This window comes from Amblyomma mixtum, chromosome 8 (genome assembly GCF_055824585.1).
Source record: "Amblyomma mixtum isolate Tamu chromosome 8, ASM5582458v1, whole genome shotgun sequence".
In the NCBI taxonomy this organism is placed as follows: domain Eukaryota; kingdom Metazoa; phylum Arthropoda; class Arachnida; order Ixodida; family Ixodidae; genus Amblyomma; species Amblyomma mixtum.
Genome location: NC_143019.1, coordinates 14850048 through 14869898, shown reverse-complemented (window position 1 = coordinate 14869898; position 19851 = coordinate 14850048). Strand labels below are relative to the sequence as shown.

General features: G+C 49.9%; 1 protein-coding gene across 3 annotated transcripts; it reads right to left on the bottom strand.

Moving 5' to 3' along the window:
- Nucleotides 1-1095: 1095 nt before the first annotated feature.
- LOC149331441 (uncharacterized) lies at nucleotides 1096-19368 on the bottom strand. Of its 3 annotated transcripts, none has more exons than XM_089556576.1 (12): nucleotides 19200-19368; nucleotides 17980-18181; nucleotides 10697-10760; nucleotides 5464-10513; nucleotides 4353-4470; nucleotides 4192-4275; nucleotides 3403-3468; nucleotides 3282-3344; nucleotides 3161-3223; nucleotides 3005-3100; nucleotides 2619-2757; nucleotides 1096-2560 (listed from the first exon to the last, which is right to left on the bottom strand). In XM_089556576.1, exons 4-12 carry the CDS (start codon nucleotides 5654-5656, stop codon nucleotides 2459-2461), a joined length of 924 nt encoding a protein of 307 aa, XP_089412702.1. In that variant the 5' UTR covers nucleotides 5657-10513; nucleotides 10697-10760; nucleotides 17980-18181; nucleotides 19200-19368; the 3' UTR covers nucleotides 1096-2458. The 3 variants fall into 3 exon arrangements, with proteins under 3 accessions (XP_089412702.1, XP_089412703.1, XP_089412704.1); XM_089556577.1 differs by having other exon boundaries at nucleotides 4192-4257; XM_089556578.1 differs by lacking the exon at nucleotides 3403-3468 and having other exon boundaries at nucleotides 4192-4257.
- Nucleotides 19369-19851: the final 483 nt, after the last annotated feature.

Sequence of the window (19851 nt, the reverse complement as noted above, 5' to 3'; positions counted from 1 at the left end):
ACGTTGTACCACATCTTGAAGCACCCAGATGTGTGCCCAGAGAGCGAAATTTTCAAGTGAAATCTACGGTGAGCACTTTATGGCCTAGACAGTGCGCTCTGTGTTGGTTTTCGGTGTTGGAAAGGCCGATCATGAAGCTCGATGCGACCATGTTGAGAAGGTGGAGAACATGCTACAGACATGTCTGCAGATTAGTATGCATCTCAGCAGAGAAAACTGAACTCCACTGCCAAAGCATAACATTTCTAGGTCAGAATGTGGCAAGAGAAAGGCTACATGCAACCAAAGAAGGCACTTGTGAGCAACAGTGAACCACAGATGGCATTGCTTGACTTAAGGAACATACTGCTACATCATTCAAAAGAAAGTTTTGTCCAGCTCGTCATGGGCAGGTACACATGAACTACATTTGCAACATAACTGTTGCAGCCAAAGTCAATCAACGTTCACAAGCAGCAGAAAGAAAATGTGTAAACGATAGTGTTCTATCATGACTAATGAGCAAAGAATCTACCACCTTTAGCAGAAGGACCATAAATGACAGTCCAGCAAAGCCCACGAGTCACTTGGCAAAGAAATAGTGACTGAGGAGTGCGGTGACAGGCTGTAAGGGGAAAAACCCCAAAGGACAGGTTCGGGAATTTCTCCGAAGTGTGACCCCGGAGGATCAAGTAAACCATACCAGACCGAGCCACATAGCGAAAGAAAAAAACGGTTACAATGAAAATGATGGCCGGAAGAGGGAAAACAGAACATAGTAGAAATTAGCATGAGGAGAGCTGACCGGTTCGTGGCAGTCAGTCCAGCAGTGAGAGCGAGGTGCAGTTGAGGGATCAGAGTGGACAGCACAGTGAACGACCGATGTGTAGCCCACTCGCTACTTAAGTCGGGCCCACTTATAACAATATTGGTTATAACAATATATTGGATGTAACAATGGTCAGTCGGGGCACCATCAGCTTTGCCATGTGTTCTATGATAAAATAAACTGCTTAGAGCAATGCTGTCAAGGCACATTATTGGTTATAACAATTAAATCTGGTAATTGAGTGTCAACCATTCTAGAAAAACAAAGAAATGCTACAACCACACCAGCAAAACCATGCTTACAACACAAAAGCACGCGCATGTGGGGCCGACCAACGAACTGAGCCGGCGCAGTGACGCCACGAAAGCAAAAGAACTCGTGACCACGCTCTCAGAAACAGTGCCACCAGGCGCGCCGAGGATGCTTGTGTGTCACAAATACACAGGCAGGAGAAACGACGGATGTATCCCCCTGAGCAAAAGACCCATCCAGAGAAGAAAGTAGGGAGCATGGTAGGGAGCCTTGGTGGAGCAGTCCATTATTAGCGTTCCTGAGGGATGTGCCCCTCAGAAAAAAATGCACAGACGCATTTTTGTTTGTTTTTACAGTCTGAGCTATGGCTGGCACCGGCAGCGCATACATTGTCTGATCTTCCGCTGTTCTTCGCTACCTTGCCCACGGTCCCCGCTTCACAAATTTCCTGTGTCCCAGGGGCAGGCGTCATCGCGTCAGGCGAGCTGCTGCATTGCTGCATTGGCTACATGCGCCATGCGTACTCCCAATCAGTCGGTGCAGTGCACGTGCGTGCAGCCAGCGCGGTTTTTCTCTTGTCAGTTGTCACCGCACCCTTGGTTCTGCATGCTTCTTGAATTTCCTGTAAGAATCAATTCCGGTAAGCCAGCTTGATTCCTGTGACGTGGAGGTGCGCGAAGCTCCCGCAAGTGCAGTGATGGCGGTGCTTTGGTCATCGATGAACGGTGAAAATTTTTCCGGTCTCCTGAAGTTCGAATTAATTAGCTTTTGCAGGCATTAGAACAGTCAAACCCCTCCTGGTGTTTACTCTCAATAAATGCTCTGAAGTTTGTCATCTTTTTTTTTTTTTTTCGGCACAACCCTGTTATAACAATTATTGGTTATAACAATGGTATTTCCATGGCACTTGAATATTGTTATAAGTGGGCTTGACTGTAGCTGCTGTTCGATGATGTAGGCGTGGCGAGGCCAAGCACCGCCGTAGGCCTGACCTTGCCGCCGAAGTCAGGATGCGGGGTGCGGAGTCACCACAGCGGCGGTTAAGGCACTTCCCAAGCCTGGTTGCGCCATGAAGGAGCTGGCTGCCCAGGTCTGGTCACCCGGTGTGGCAGAGGAGGCACTGGCCGGGTGTGGCAGAGTTCCCACAGGTCCTACAAAGCCCATATAGGTGACAGTGGTATGCGCCGAAAGAGAACGCATGGTCTAATGTTCATTATAGCCTGCAGGAAGCCTGCAGCCTGGATCGCCTCAATCCAAAGTCTTCCAGCCTCGAATGGCCACCCCATTGTCCTTTTCAACTCAGCCTGTCAGCTGGCCTTCACTAGCATCAACTCATGTGCTGAGAGCTTTAGCAAAGCGACTCCATGGCGACTAAACAATCTGGCATCACACTGGACGTCAAGGCAGGGTCACACGTGGTCCCAAACGAGTGCACTGTGTATGCCCGACCATGCATGTTGAAGTGGCCTGTGGAGTATACGGCAGAACTGGAGTCCGCACCTGCGAGACAAATTGGAACTGCAACAGATGCAAGCATATAAAAGATGCGGGCACTTACTTCACTGACATTCAGCATTTGACAGCAACACCAGAACGGGGGTTTCCTGCAGGACAATGGTATGGCACCTCGAAGTCCTCCCTGCTGACAGCATGGGATAGCCGATGTGAGCTTGTTCTTGTGGATACTAAAGGGGAACCTGTGGGGAAAGCATGGAGGGCATGCACGAATTGTAAAAGCGTTCAATGAGCACTAAAGCATCCCTGCATGGGTACTGTAAGTGGAAGAGGCAGGGAGCATGGAAGGAATAAGAAAATGCGTTTCTCAAGAACGCTTTATAGCTTTCTTTGTTATGCTCGAGGGTCCTGGACTGCAAGATGCGCATAAATATAAAAAGACAGGCTGCTGGTAGTGAAGAAACACAAGCATGGACCTGGCATACTCACCATCGAAACATATACAGGTGCAAACAGAACTCGAGTGGGAGCATCCTAACAGGTCCAAGTGCCGTGTGGAGTATGGTAAAGCGATAGCCCGCGCATCTGCGATAATAAAAGCAGAGCTGTAGCAAAGGAAAAAGCATATAGAAGTCGGGAGCTTACTCTTGGAGCATTCGGACAGGTTCAAAGGCCGCGTGGAGTACGGTAGAGCGAAAGTCCATGCATCTGCAAAAATAAAAACAGCTGTAACAAGGTTGCAAGCACGTAGAAATAGGGATCTTACTCTTCGAGAGTCTGAACAGATACGAGTGCCGTGTGGAGAAAGGCACAGCCAAAGTCCGCGCATCTGTGAAAATAAAAACAGCTGTAACAAAGGTGCAAGCATACAGAATTCGGGAGCTTACTCTTTTTTGGAGTCTGAACTGAAATTAAGTGCCAGGTGGAGAAATGCAGATCCAAAGTCCGCGCATCTGTGAAAATAGAGATCACTGCGGCACCCGCACTAGAGAAATGCGGAAGCATGAGTTCAACTTCGCGCCACGTTTTGTTTTCAAATTTGGCGCCACGTGTTACACTCGCAATTCCAATCATGTGGTGCCACACTTCCGGTGTTTTCGAATTTGGCATCACATTTGCTCCAGCCCCGCCCACTTTTTGGACATTTCTGGCTCTAATTAACTAATTAACCCACCTAAACCCCGAATTTCCCGTAGGAGATTTTTTCATGCTCTATCCGATGTACAATTTTTTCCGCATAAACCCATTCGTTCGGATGTAATCATGTAGACAAGCTCGTGATTACAAGAAATTGCCCACTTTTTGGACATTTCTGGCTCTAATTAACCCACCTCAACCCCTAACGATCTCCTCTATGAGATTTTCTGATGCTCTATCCGATAGTACTATTCTTTTTCGCATAAACCCATTTGTTGGTCAAATGTTTAGGGGAATCCCCCAAGGTGGAGTAGATTTGTAAAAAGGGAGTAATTACTCACTGAGAAAGCTGTATAGCTTTCCTTTGTAGCCGTATGGCTGCGCTTGGGTGGATGTCAATGAGTAATTACTCCCTTATTACAAACCCATTTGTTTGGACGTAATCATGTGGACAAACTCTGCAAACAGCCACAGAATGCTTAAGCATTAATAAAACAGCTGTAACAAGGGGCGCAAGCATACAGGATTCGGGAGCTTACTCTTGGAGCATCTGAGCGTCTCCACCAAGTGCCATGTGGAGGAAGGTAGAGCCAAAGTCCGTGTGTCTGAAAACAAAAACAGAGCTGCAACACAGGTGCATGCATTCTGGCGCTCACTGTGGGTGCGAACGTATGTCTGACCAACATGCTGCGGCACTTACAATATCATGCTAGATGTGCTGCTGTTAAGCATTGTCCTCAGAAGATAGCTTGCAAAGTCGTTGACCGCACGGAACACTGGGGAGCAGAGGTCGACGGATGTCGGGGCAGACGGGAGATCTGCGGTGAACGACAAAATGAAGCATGGAAGTCGTACACAGTCAGAAGCGTCCGACAGTATAGAGTGACGACTTGGTCTAGTTGTTTAATTAGGAACAGTCAAAGCAGCGTAGCAGAGCACGAACAACAAAAAAGCTAACAGGCGCTGTGCTACAATGGACACGAACAAAAATCTGGGCACGTCAATGATCTAAAGTGCGGGAGGCAAAAGCCATGCTACCAACGAGAAAACGTCCGTAGGCACCCACGAGGCGGCTATGGGGCAACTTGGATTGGCTAGTCATGACTAATTAGTCATCAAGTGCCATGGAAATGTATGCCATGGGAAAACAATAGCAACCCGACTAACTTGTCATGACCCATGACTAACTAGATGTCATTGGTTAATGGCTAGTTAGTCATGACTGGTTAATGCCTAACTAGTCATGACTGGTTAATGCCTAACTAGTCATGACTGTTTAATGCCTAACTGGTCATGACTCGTTAATGACTAGTTATAGTCATGACTTCTGACTAGTAATGACTATACAACTTTCACTTCAGGTGTAACGGAGAGATGAACAGACAGTCATGGCCGCGAGTCTGAGCGCATAAAGGCTTTCGCCTTAGAATCAAGGGCGTCCGCAGAACTTTTTCCAGGGGGGTGCACCCAATGGCCGGATATGGGGCAGGCAGTAGGTTAGCACCAAAAAGGAAGTGGTCTAAACTGCGCCCATGAAACAAAAATTAGAAGCAGTAAATTAGTGGCAGGCTTGGAGAACAAACATTACAATTTATTAATGAACAAAGAATTTAACTCAATAAGCAAAATCCGATAACTTAATATCACCTAAGCGTGCTAATCAAGCTGTGTGGTTGTTTTCTACTAATGTATAAATAATATCCGTAATTACAGGGGAGGGGGCAACCGCCCCCCTTGCCCCCCCCCCCCCCTTCCGGACGCCCATGCTTAGAATTGCAGCTCGTGTTACGGGAGGCGAAAGAAGCACTCACAATCAGGGAGCTTGGGAGGAATGGCACGGTGCGCAGAAGCCAACGGACCAGAAGCGACCGGCAGAAAGGTGCTGTGTATGTTGGTATACATGGGGGCCCGTTTGCTGGAGCACGCACCCAAATCTGAAAAAAAAAGAGCGCTTGCAGTGAAAAAATTCGGAGACAAACCTGGTATACTGACCATGGCAGGCATGTAGCGAAGGGTGCGGCCGCTTCTCGGAGAAATCGAGCTGCAGTGGCAGATGCCCAGACCGGAGCCAAAAGATGATGAATGCTGGCCACTCACCTTGGCTGCAGCCAAGGTGAGGTGTGCCGCAGACCGCAGGCAGCGTCCGTTCTTCGGAGTTGCTGGACGAGGTTGGCGAGGAATTCCGAGTGCCTTGTACTGCCACAAACCACATGTCGCTCAAGAGCACTTGCGCGCACACGTGCGCGATAGCGATAAAGCCGTACCATTTTTAACGGGTGATCGAACAGGCGATCACACAAGGGGATTAGACCAATTTCTTCCTTGAGACGACATGGTGGCCGGGCTACAAAGGCGTTCGGAACGGATGCCCGTTCCGTGACACAAACGACAGCGGGCACGATGAGCTGAGCTCCTTGAGGCAGCGAGCAATGTGAGGCATACAATTCCTCGCTGACTCAATCCCTGCAGCTAGCTGCCCTGCCTAGTGTCAGCTAAGCCCACACATATGCGCATCGCGAAAACTAGCCCGCTGCGCTTCCGTCATGGAAGAGAGACCCGACAACGGCGGTTCGTGAAACCGCTTTACAAGCCTCGTGTTAATTCTACTCCAAATTTTTTCAATTTCCGGAGCCCTTCACTACGGCATCTCATAGTCTAAGTCACTTTAGGTCATTAAACCCCAATAAACCAAACCAATCGCACTACACTTATCCATCAGGCAAGTTATCCAGTCCTCCGTGACATACAATTCTGCTGGTAGCAAAAATGAGAGTATTCGTAAGCCAATAACCAAGAGCTTGTTTCACGAACACAGCCGCCCTCGCCGCGAGACTTAGCCCCGCTCTCACCTTCGTTGCCGGAGGCCTGGCTCGAAGAAAATTCCGCCTGTACTCCTTGGTAGGTCACGAGCACAAGGCACTTCCGGGCACAAAGTCACAGCAAGAAGCACTGCACTGCGAAGCTTGTGTTGGCCGTATGGGACACAGGATCAACTACGTCACTGGTGTCACTCACGTCCGCACAGGAACACAACTTCAATATCGTGCCAGACACCGACTGTGCACTGAAAGGCCCGTTCGGTGATTCAGTGGCACCTGTTGGAGCTACACAAGGACATATCACTATTAGGGATGCAAGCGCTACCGTGGATGTGAAAGTGGTCAAAGACTTGTCATATGAAGCCGTCATAGGTACAGACTGGCGAGAGTATCATGTTTGACTACATCCAACGATACACATATGGAACTCATACGATCGAGTGGATAGCGAAGAACGGCACTCAACAAAAATGACGAACAGAAGTCTACCGACAAGACGTTCTGCAACAACCGAAGTGGAACGATCATAACAGGGCAACCACAAAAGCAGTGTGTGGAACTGCCACCAAGAACAACTTCGACAGGCAGGTGAGTCCCAAACTTCCTTCACTGGATGAAGTACGACAGGAGACCTCTCAAATGCAACAGACAGACTTTACCGCCGAGAAACAGAACAGCTGAAGTCAGTGCTTATCAAGAACGTTGAAGTCTTTACAAACCCTGGCAACGAATTGGGTCTGTGCATGCACGCAGAGCACACAACTGACCTCATCGACGACAAACCAGTCCGTATGCAGCCTTATATGACGTAAACAGAAAATTCATAAGGCAAGAAACTGAGAACTGGCTGAAAAAGGGCATCATCCGCAAGTCCAAGTCCGCATATGCCACGCCTGTGATTGTTGTCGACCAGCCACTGCACGAATCGCCACCAGAAAGAATGTGCGTTGACTACAGTTTCCTCAATGCGAGGACTATCAAACGGGCTTACCCCATGCCAAGAATCGACACTACTCCGCAAGGTGTCAGGATCGAGTCTGTTTTCGAAACTTGACGTGAAGAAAGCGTTCCTGAACGTCCCAATACACTAAGAGGACATCGAGAAAGCGGCCTTCGTGACCGGAGATGGACACTATGAGCCAACACTCATGATTTTCGGCTTATGCACAGCACCGGCAACTATGCAAAGCATCATGGACGAAGGGCTTCAACCGCTCATCGACAGCGGACACATCATTGTGTATATGGACGACATATGCATCTTCACGAACGACGTCGAAGAGCACATCCAAACAGTGAACCATGTTTTGAAGAGACTCAGAGACCTCAACCTACGAGTGGACTTTAGAAAGTGTACTTTCGCAGCCAACACTGTTAGCTTCCTGGGCTACGTCATTTTGCGAGACGGAGTAGCTCTAGACCCACGACGCACAAGTGCCATAAAGGATTTTGGGCAACCGCATTCGAAGACGGAAGTGCGATCATTCCTAGGACTGACGTCTCACTACAGGAAGTACATCAAAGATTACGCGAAAATAGCTCAACCATTGACCCAGCTTACGAAGAAGGATGCACTACTGACGTGGACTGCTGAATGCCAAACAGCCATAGATACGCTGAAATATTGACTGACAGAGGCACCGATATTAGCCAACTCTGACCCAGCACTTCCAACGCAAGTTCACGTTGATGCCTCATACACTGCGTTCGGTGCCGTCCTTTCACAGAAACACGAGGACGAAGTACGCGTAGTGGAATACGCAAGTAAGAAGTGCCCGACTCGGACAGGCACAAGCACTCAACAGATTTGGAGGCAATCGCGGTGCACTGGGCTGTGACAGACAGGTTCCACCCCTACCTGCAAGGCTTGCAACACTTCGAAGTCTACACCGACAACTGGGCGGTGGCGCACATCATGTCCAAGAAAAACCCGCAGCGGCGATTCGCCCGCATCGTGCTCGACTTGATGTCGTACAAATTCACGAACCGGCATACATCGGGCAAGACAAAACGTCATCGCTGATGCACTATCAAGAGTCCCAGAAAAGACAACGTTTTCGCCCTCAGAGCTGAAGACAACCGACTTTGCAAAGCGCAAAGAGAGGACCCTTCACTTGCCCCAGTCATTGACCAAGCACAGAAAAACGGAACGGAAGCAACACCGTACAGGCTCGTGCACAACAGGCTTGTACATGTGTCCATCAACGGAGAACGAGAGAAACAGCGTATTGTGGTACCAGAAGGCCTGAAGCAGTCTGTTCTCACGTCATACCACGACGAGGACGGGCACGGCGATGGTACTAGGACGCTTGCGAAAATCCGGCAAAGGTACTTCTGGCAGAACATGAGCAGAGATGTGGATAACTACGTATGCGAATGTCAAGCGTGTCAACGGTACAACGCGAGTACAGGCATGCAACACGGTTCGCTCAACCCACGCATGGCAAAACAAGCACGATTCGATACCATTGCCATAGACCACGTTGGACCAATCTACACCGAGGACACCAACAAGTACTTTATAACGGCAGTTCACGTCACGACGAGGTTCATAATCGCACGTGCTGTACCAGACAAGTCAACTGAACACGTGCTACGTTTCCTTGACGAGGACATTCTATTCACTTTTGGGACACCAAAAACAGTGGTGACGTCGAGATCGGCAACACGCTACTTCGCCGAGAAGAGTATCCATCATAGGTTGACAGTACCCTATGCATCCGAGACAAACGGTCTTGTCGAGCGTGCAAATGTGAAAATCCTATCAGCGCTTAGAACCTCAACGGAAACATGGATAACTGGAGCGAGTACCTAAAAGAAAACGTTCCAGGTAAACAACCAGCCGCACATGGGTTTGCAGATTTCACCATTCGAACTGCTGTATAATTACGTGCCTCGCCAATCCATCGACAACAAGTTATCGGCACCAAACATAGCCCACCATCCTTCAACGTGGGAGATGAAGTTTGGTATCATAAAGGTTCGCGACAAACAAAATTAGGCCCAATGTACGAAGGACCCTACACGATCACACACGTGGAGAAAGAAACGTACACCATCACGAAGAACGGAACAGAAAGCTCGCTACTGCCAGACAACTTAAAAACCTCCACGAGCAACCCGACTTCAACGAGATGCAGTCGCAAGCCGCAGCTGAAGTTACAAGCACGGACTCCGGCGAGCCAAACCAACCTGCCCAAGTGCAAAGCTACAGACACGCCGAAATGCAACCGAGCGGAGAGAACTTGGCACCTTTCCAAATCGCGGGTCATCGGCCACGTCAAAGAAGACCGCCACGCTGGCTACAAGACTACTATTGCGAGGACGCAATAAATTGAAGACCCGGCCGTGTTAGCTTGTGTTGGTACAGAAATGCGCACCATCTATCGCCAAGCGGAGGAAGCAAGAGGAAGCGCCCTCACCCTGGCATCGTCTCCACGGAGAGGCGCGAGACACGAGGGGAGAGTGGGGAGAGAGGGAAGAGCGAGCAGAGCGTTCTGGAGAAGACTCCAAGCTAGAAACTTTGCATCCCCGCTCTGGAGGAGCTGGATAGGAGGTGACACGAGGGAGGATGCGGAGGTGTGCGAGTTCTGCGGGCATACCGCTACACTCGAAAACATACTATGGAGATGCCCCAGTGCCCCAGGATATGGCAGAATGAATAATGCAGAGGAATGGGAGACCATACTCAGAAGTGCCGACCTTAGCATGCAACGATACGCTACCCGCCTGGCAGCAGAAGCTGCGCGACTATATCGTTGCTAGTCTTCCAGCTGCGACGCTGCCCCTCCCCGGACGCCTGCGTGCGGACCCGGAGGGGCACAGGTCTTCTGGTGGAAATGAAGTTTCTTCATCATCATCATCAAGCAGTGACGATGCGCTCGTCGAGACAGTCATGTAATCCAGGTAATCCTTCATGAAATGTTGTTGTTTGCAGAATTGGTCGTGTCCACCACGTGCACCAAGGCTGACAGTCCTCATCGCTTCTCCATAGCACTGACAGCTATAGGAAAGCAAAAAGGCTGTGCCAAAGTCCGTGAATCTGCGAAAATAAAAACAGCTGTAACAAGGGTGCAAGCATATAGAATTCGGGAGCTTACTCTTGGAGCGTCTGGACAGATTCAAGTGCCGTGTGGAGAAGCGCAGTGACAAAGTCAGTGCATCTGCGAAAATAAAAACAGCTGTAACAATTAAGGGTGCAAGCATATAGAATTCGGGAGCTTACTCTTAGAGCGTCCGGACAGTTTCAAGTGCCGTGTGGAGATAGCGCAGTGCCAAAGTCCGTGAATCTGCGAGAATAAAAACAGAGCTGTAACAAGGGTGCAAGCGTACAGAATTCGGGAGTTCACTCATAGAGCGTCTGAACAGGTACAGTCGCGGTCAAAAATACGCGGCCCACGGCTCCGGCGCAAGGAGCGGCTGCGGGGCCGCACCGCGGCGCTGCTATCTCTGTCGTCATTGTCAGGCTAGGGTGCCTCGATGCGCGCCCGCTGCAGCGGAGAGCGGGCGCGCATCGAGGTACTCCGTCGGGCGCTCGCTGCGAGGGTGCACAGAGTGACGACAAAGCTTCGCCCACCCTCTCTCCTGGGCACGTCACACAACTGATAAATTTCAAGGGCGGCGTTCCGCTGTTTCACGGCTGAGCTCAGTACGAAAGAGGGATCTGCAATTCGCGCTGCATGTGACTTTCGGCGCCGCACCAGCGCCTGCTCGAATATCTCGTTTTCCCTATGTGCACACCAGCTATGGTGCGTGTTGTTGCGAAGTGTCCGAGTTCAGTTCGCATTCGACATTTACGCATGTCTCGAGTCCGTGTATGCTGCGCTCCAGTGCCCGGCGCTTGGGCGGTTGGCACACGTGTGTTGAGGTTCTCAAGTGAGTGAGTGAATAAGGGTTTATTGACAAAGTGTGATAAGTCGCTAGAAACTTGAGAGCAGTCCTCAGTCAAGGACCCCTTCGGCCTTCACTTCCTGCTACAATTAGACAGCGCGTTATAGCCTACAATATTTCTCTCACGGCGGCAAAATGTTTGTTGGGTGGATGAGTTTAGGAGGTTTATAGGTACAAAGCGGTTGGAGCTGGCACAAAACTGGGTAAATGGAGAATTATGGAAGGGACATTTTTTGTACAGTGGGCATATATTTTGTGTTGTGTTGGGTTTAATGGCACATAGGCAACTAAGGCCATCATGCGCCAAGCACAAGGTATAATAATTTATGTGCAATTTAATAAACATGTGAAAGGTGATCAGTGGTGTAAAGGGCCTAAAAGTTTACCTACCTACTAATAACAGAAAAAGAGATTTAAGAATAGCTAAAGGCAAAAACTTTAAAAAGGTCAGGTAGCCTCAGCGTCAATCCTTGGCTGGGCAAGGATGTCAAGGATCCCAACCAATCAAATAAAAACCTCAGCCCTTTTTCTCAAGAATGAAGCAAGTGGCTGAGGGACATCACGTGAATCACTGGGTCATGATTTATAGCTTGCTGAGACAACCTGCTTCTGTTAAAAATATAAAAACACAGGACATATCGACGATTGCCATTATCACCTATGAGTAACGTGGGATGAAAAGGAATGGATTGATTATAAAACAGTGAAAAGCACTTTTTCCTCAGCATTGAAATAAAATGATTTACCGTCAGTTCATCTCCACATGTACAAACTGGTTTCTCTTGCTTAGTAAGCTGAAAGTTGTGTGTGAGGTGTGTATGGCCTATACGGAGATGACATATAACGACTTCCTTAAAACGTTCCTGGTGCACACATGACTTCCATTCTCCTAAGACTGGCTTTACCGAGTGTTGTTTATTTCGTTGTTCCAAACGGACTGCCATTTTTTTCAAGCTTTAAGACGTAATAAGTTTATGCAATCTTTATACGGCATATTTACATTTTTAATTTGCTTGCCACGAGCTTGGGCAGTGCAGAAATCTGCTCTTTCGTTGCCTTTTATGCCGACATGACTTGGTACCTAGCATAGCCTTGTTTTGTCCCTGAGCGATGGCTGGCTGTTATATTGTGTATGATGTCGCCAAGCAGCGGAGTGGTTGCATTTCTATAGTGAAGGGCTGTAAGGACACTTAGTCAGTGTAAATAATACTGTTTGCGAGGTTCTTGTTTACTATTTTTTCTACGGCTATACAGATGCCTTTTGAGTGTATTGTGCTTTATGAGCACAACTATCAGCACATACTGTGACATTCAACTTGGCCGACAGCAGGCCTTAGTCTGGACAGCACCTGTGGAACAGTTATGACAGCGGCTGCGTGGTGGTATTGTGAACTAGTAATTCTATAGAATATCTCTCCCTGCTCATGTTTCTCTTTTTATGCACAGTATTATTTACAGATACGCTCCTGGGACAACAAGGTTCAAAAACAAACTGAACGAGGTGTCCATATGAACCATCTGTAGTGCTGACTCTCAGCTATAACATACTTTGGTTGCAGACAGTCATTCTACCATGACTTCTCTGCAGTCATAGCACTGCACTGCAAAGAACATCTAAGTTCTATGTTTCGCACTCTTTGGCATGTTTCTGTCAAAACATGTCTGTGGTATCAGTGATTGCATACAAAAGCTAGTAGAATATTTTTGTTCTTGCAGGTATTCTCCATCAGATTTCCTAGTTTTAAGTGCAACTTTTTTTTTTTACTTTGCAGAACTTGGGCTACACTCAGCAGGGACTCGTGCAGGATGCAGCATTGCTGATTACAGGCCGGAAATATCTCCATTAGTTCCGAGGTCAAGCTTCGGAGAACAATAAAAAGTCTTACTAGTCACTCTGCAGATTTGTTTGTTTAAGCACTGCCGTTCTTACAAGCTGCTGGCTGGTCAAGCTGTGAATGGCAGGAGCACAATCTTTAAGGTGTGCATGCAGCATGCGGGCATATATTGTATGTGACTGGAATGTTGTTTTATGTTTCCTGAAACATTACATAACGTTGCTTAAACGTTTCAGCAATGATGCAGCAACATTGTTGAAATGTGGCAGCAGCATTGTGATGTTGCATGCCAACATTACCTGAATGTGATTTCAAGAGAACATTATCCACGTTGTAGCAACATTTTGTGCTAAGGGTGAATGCACTAATACACGACCACGAACAAAATAAGGCTTCACCGAGTTCACAGAGGGGGTCTTGACGCGACAATAACTTGTTCTGCCCTATTCTTTGAGCGCCTTAAACCAAGGCTAATCATTCGTGGGTGCGCAGTAGTACATACGAGAACGAAGGAGTATCGAGGCGGCAACGGTGAACCGTGCGCACTCCCCTTCAGTATCAGCCGCGTGGCAAATGAGGCAAAGTGGAGGCGCGCTCCTTACTAACCGTCAGCCGCGAAACAGCTGAATGGCGCACTTGAAGTTCAGTCGTGTGACGCGCCCGAAAGAGAGTGAGGGCGAAGTTTTATCGTCACCCGATGCACCCTCGCAGCGAGCGCCCGACGGCAGCGCCGCGATGCGGCCCAACAGCCGCTCCTTGCGCCGGAGCCGTGGGCCGCGTACTTTTGACCGCGACTGTATATCGGGGACAAAAGTCTCCGGACCGCCACGCACGGTCGCCGGAGCAGCGGGGAGTAGAGTCACTGGAAAAAATTTTTTCCAGTGACTCTAGCGGGGAGCGCATCGCCGCGCGCTCTCGCGGTGACGCACCTGGTGACGAGACCGACGCTGCGCGCATGCGCGTCCTTCCTTATCTGCGAGCATGCCGATTTAAGCCCCACCTAGATGGACACTTCCGAGGCGTACGGGCGGAGCGCCTGTGCGCCCAGCACGCGCCGCGACGGACATCGGAAAGTGGAATGTCCCTCCATGTCCCTGGTGCTGGCTCGCTCCCCCTCGCGAGCCGACTGAAAAAATTTCAAGCCGTGAAGAAAAGGGGTTGGGGGGCGGTGAAAGGACAGATTAAACCGCGAAGAAAAGTTCGGGGAACCCGAAAGAGGCTCAAGCCATGAATAAAAGAGTCAGACTCCCATGGTCCTCCCATTGTTGTAAACCGGACCCCGCTTCCCACGCGCGCGCGAGCGCCCGTGCGCAGGCGCCGATATCTGACATGCAGATATCTGCGCCCCGCTCGCGCCTGCTCACGCGCCGCGCCTTGCGCATGCGCAGACAGGCTCCAGCGTACGCCCGTGCGCGTAGGCGCTTCGCGTGTACGCCTCGGAAGTGTCCATCGAGGTGGGGCTTTACTCGCTCGGAGCCACCGCTCGTCGGTCGTCGGGTGCGCCGCTAGGCGCCGCTGCCGCAGTGGCACGCTGCTGACTCATCGGCGCTGTCGGGCGCCTGTCGCTCGCTTGCCCACGCTCTGGCACACGCCTATGATAACGCTCGTCTTCTCCACTTTTCAGCGCAGCGCATGAGAAGGCCGTGCTAAATAAAACAACAATTACAACGCCGCAAAAAATGAACGATCCATAGTTATATGGGGTTTTATGGCGCATAAGCAACTATGGCTATCATGCGCCAAACACAAGGTTAGATGATGTTATGTCAAGTGTACAGAGGTTACATTATAATAGATTTAAAACATTGGCTTTCCTTAGAACCTTACAAACAAGTGAAAACTCGACAAGTGTTTGCTCGCCTAAAAGCAATGCGGGATGAAATGGAATGTGTTCATTGTAAAATACCGTAAAATTTTTTTTTCTAAGTTCTTCGAGATGCGAACAAGAAATTAAAATGATTTACTGTGAGCTCCTCACCACACATTTCACACAGAGGTTTGTCTTTTTTTGTTAATAAGAAGTTATGGGTGATGTGTGTGTGACCTATGCGTAAACGACATAAAATTACTTCGATAAAACGCTCTTTATGGCGGCATGACTTCCATTCTTTTAAAATGGGCTTTACAGTATGCAGCTTGTTGTTTCCTTCATTTTCCCAAGAGGCTTGCCATTTGGCTCTTAGTTTGCTACGTACTAACTTCATGTAATCCCTAGGAGGCAAAATCACATGTTTTATTTCCATGGCTCTGGCTTGTGCAGCACACATGTCGGCTCTCTCATTATCCCTAATGCCAACGTGACTGGGAACCCAGCATAATTTTATAACATGTTTTTGTGTTGTGATCTTTACTATGTTGTGTATGATGCTTCCAATCATTGGCTCCGTGGCATTTTTGGAGTTTAATGCTGTAAGGACGCTCAGTGAATCTGTATAAATGATGCTGTTTTGGATGTTTTCATTTGTTATTTTCTGTACCGCAACACTAATAGCATAGCACTCCGCGGTGAAAACTGTAGCACATGAGGGCAGTCGTACTGCATTTTCATTTTTCCTTGTATTACTGCGCTTCCTACATGAGCATGAGTTTCTGACCCGTCAGTATAAAATGCAGTGCAATTTCTGTATTTTTCTTGTAGTGCTAGATATTCTTGTATTATATGGTTGTGTGGCGTACAGGGTTTACTGAGGCGTGTTAGTGTGACGTCACACACTGTGGGGAGAGTACCACGGTGGTAGCGCTTCGTGTCTTGGGGCAATATTTTTAATTTCGTTTAGTATGTTCAGAGCTTGGCATTTTTCTTCGAAGCGCAAGAGCAACGGCTTAATTGTGTGAGGCTTGTTGTTGAGTATTTGGGATGGGCATTTCGTCACAATTGGGTAACAGATATGTTTGTACATTATCACTGACCACCTGTTGCCATTCGTTCTTGACGGCCCTTTCCCTGAAGGCGTATTTCAGTTTCAACAGTACAAAAGTCCAGTTCACACAGCCCGTAAAGTGACAGCACTGCTCGACAGCTACGTAGTGCGCCAGCTAAACTGGCCCCCCAAAGGAGCTGACCTCAACCCTATAGAAAATGTATGGGGCCTAATCAAACAACAACTCAGCACCCGCCGTGATGTGCCCACTACCGCCGACTCCTTATGGGAGGCAGCGAAGGAGGAGTGGGAAGTGTTACGTGGACGACCGGATGTGATTGCATCGCTCTACAACTCAATGCCACGGCGGATAGCGCAAGTGATCGCCTTGCAGGGACATTTCACCAGTCACTAGTTGAATAAAACACTTCCAATCCATATTATTTCTGCTTCCTTCAAGTTACTGCATATTGCAATCGTAGTCCAACCACATATTTTTCCCGTGTTTTTAACACACGCCACTAGCGTTAAGGATGACCACCGAACGCACAGCGCCTGAAACAATTAGGCAACACGTGTTCGCGCTAGCGATGTCTCATGTACGAATTGACTGTTTGATAGCCCACTCAGAAGTGAGTTACGGGCGCGCAGCTTGTTGCCTATATTACCCGATAGCTTGTTCCGCTAAAAACACGGCGTCGTCGGTCGTCGCCGTGTGTCAGTCGGAAAGAATACTAGAAGTTTCAAACGAAGCTGGAAAAAAAAAATATGGCACAGCGGTCCAACCTGCTCTGTTTATGACTTTGGCGCTTATTTTAGTGGTGTTCATGCCTTTGTAATTGGCGATGTGTAGCGGTGTTATAGTGATTAGTAATTAAATTAATTGAAGCTAAAAATGATCCGCCGAATGAAAAAGGCGGCATTATGGGGCTTCATTCTACTGAAACAAATCGTGCGCATGTCAGTGAGTAGTGTAATATGTCGAAATGTGTAACCTAAAGCGTGATTGGCAATTGGTGTTTGGAATAAATAAACAAGAAAGAAAGATAAAGGCGCAGAAGGCACTATTGCAGACTCTTAAGGCCTTGAAGCGTAAGTGTCCTAAAATCTTTTTTCCCCTCTCCAAAACATTACGCGCGTTTATTTTCTTCGTTGCATATAGGCGGTGCTCATTACTCGCTTCAAGTTGAAGGCGTCTTGTCTGACCATTCTACTGCAGGCAGGCAGCAGCGCACGACTGGCGCTCTAAATGCGCTGTTTGCAGCTAATCGCTTCTTTATTCCTTTATTATGGCCGAAAATTGGCGACCACAAGCGAAGAGCGTTATCATAGGCGTGTGCCAGAGCATGGGCAAGCGAGCGACAGGCGTCCGACAGCGCCGATGAGTCAGCAGCGTGCCACTGCGGCAGAGGCGCCTAGCGGCGCGCCCCGACGACCGACGAGCGGTGGCTCCGAGCGAGTAAATCGGCATGCTCGCAGATAAGGACGCGCATGCGCGCAGCGTCGGTCTCGTCACCAGGTGCGTCACCGCGAGAGCGCGCGGCGGTGCGCTCCCCGCTTACTCCCCGTTGCTCCGGCGACCGTGCGTGGCGGTCCGGAGACTTTTGTCCCCGATAGTACAAGTGCCGTGTGGAGAAGCGCAGAGGCAGCAATGGGAGGCATACATGACAATTCCTCGCTGACTCAATGCTGCAGCTAGATGCCCTGTCTAGTGTGCTCCGCGAGTACTAGCCCGCCGCGTTTCCGTCATGGAAAAAGAGACCCGGCGGCGGCGGTTCGTGAAACCACTTTACAAGCCTCGGTTAATTGTACTCCACTGATATCCAGTTCTGCTGGTAACAAAAATGCGAGTATATTCGTATGTCAGTAGCTCGTTTCACGAACACAGGCCGCACTCGCCGCGAGGCTTAGCCCGCTCTCACCTTCGTTGCCGGAGGCCTGGCTCGAAGAAAATTCCGCCTCTACTCCACGGCAGATCATGAGCGTAAGCGCTTCCGGGCGCCTCCGGGGAATAGCGAAGACCAGAGCAACAAGCTGGCAACGGGCACAGAGTCACGGCAAGAAGCACACTCCCTCAGCGGTGACAGCCAGGAGGGCAGAAAGACAGTGCCAAAGTCTGTGCATCTGCGAAAATAAAAACAGCTAGCTGTAACAAGGGTGCAGGCGTATAGAAGTCGAGAGTTCACTCTTGGAGCGTCCGAACAGATACAAGCGCCGCGTGGAGAAGCGCAGAGGCAGCGAGCAATGCGAGGCATACTGTCAGCAGCAAAAGTTTGCGGGATCTCCAGCGCGTGGCGGAGCGACGCAAAACTAGGGTGCCTCGATGCGCGCGTGGCGGCGGGAGGAGCGCGCGCATCGAGGCACCCTACGCAAAACAGCATTCCAGCGCCATCTGCCGCGATTACGCCCGATGTCGAGGCTCACAGCACTTCCGTGTTAGCCATTATTTGTGCATGCCTGTCCTTTCTTTGTTATAGGGCATGTCTCATCGCGTTCTTCGCCGGGATCCGCTTTTGCCACTGGCAACGAATCGCCGTGTCACCGTCGTTGCGCGTCTGTTTCGGCTGCTGCGATGGTGACAAGTGCTCCGATCCCTCGCGCGAGCCAAAGTAGGACTGGCTGCGAACATCACACAGCGCCTCAGCGGTTTCCCTGAGTCTGATAAGCACGTCACGGGGAAGCAAACGTCAAGGCATGCTTGATAGCGAAGAAAGGATAGGCATGCGCAAAGCGTGCTTCAAACGCCATTTCCGTGAGCCTCGACATCGGGCGTAATCGCGGCAGATGGCGCTGGAATGCAGTTTTGCGTCGCTCCGCCACGCGCTGGAGATCCCGCAAACTTTTGCTGCTGACAGTACATGGCAATTCCTCGCTGACTCAATGCCTGCAGCCAGCTGCCCTGCCTAGAGTGTCAGCTAAGCCTACAATGTGCGCCGCGAATACTAGCCCGCTGCGCTTATGTCACGGAAAAGAGACTCGACGGCGGCGGTTCGTGAAACCACTTTACAAGCCTCGTATTAATTGTACTACGCAGTTATCCAGACCTGCGGGAAACGAAAATGCGAGTATTCGTACGCCAATAGCCGAGAGCTCGTTTCACGAACACAGTCCACCCCCGCCGCGAGGCTTAGCCCGCTCTCACCTTCTTTGCCGGACGCCTGGCTCGAAGAAAATTCTGCCTGCACTCCTCGGCAGGTCACGAACGTAAGGGCTTTCGGGCGCCTCTGGGGCATGGCGAAGACCACAGCAACAATTAAGCTGGCAACGGGCACAGCCACGGCAAGAAGCACGTGCCGCACTGCGAAGCGTCCTCATCGGTTCTCCCTCAACACTGACAGACAAAATGGCTTCGTCTGAGCCTGGCTGCGCATGCGCTGCTGGCGCTGGCAGAACGTTCTCGAAGGTTGGAGTTATCTGCGATCAGTCCGGGCGATCCCCCCCCCCCCCCCCCCCTTTTTTCCGCGCTTCAATTAAACCCCGTGCGATAAGAGGTCCACACGTGCACAGGCAGCAGCCATGACGATGCACCGGTGCCGCTTCTTCGATGCATGCGGGCCATGCTCGCCGTTTTTCCACCGGCGTGACGTTTTTTTTTTTTTTTTTGTTAGACGACCGTCTGTCTCTGGTCTGGTGCGAAATGCTCGCGATAAAGCGATACCGAGATGGTTCTTCAGACGCGCAAGTTGCCGCACGTGGCGCTCTGTCGCCTTTGCAGACAGTGGCTTGGACCGCAGTTTTCGGCCGCGGCGGCTGAATTTCGATGGAGGCGAAATTTTTGAGGCCCGTGTACTGTG

Bases quoted from the DNA above. Each gene is read 5' to 3' on its own strand.
- LOC149331441 (XM_089556576.1), bottom strand. From the start codon at position 5,656: ATGCCTGCCATGGTCAGTATACCAGGTTTGTCTCCGAATTTTTTCACT. The intron at 4,276-4,352 runs GTAAGTGCCGCA...CCTGTGTTGCAG, and splicing joins AGCACATCTAGCATGATATT to CTCTGTTTTTGTTTTCAGAC. The intron at 2,758-3,004 runs GTGAGTATGCCA...CTTTCCCCACAG, and splicing joins CACCTGTATATGTTTCGATG to GTTCCCCTTTAGTATCCACA.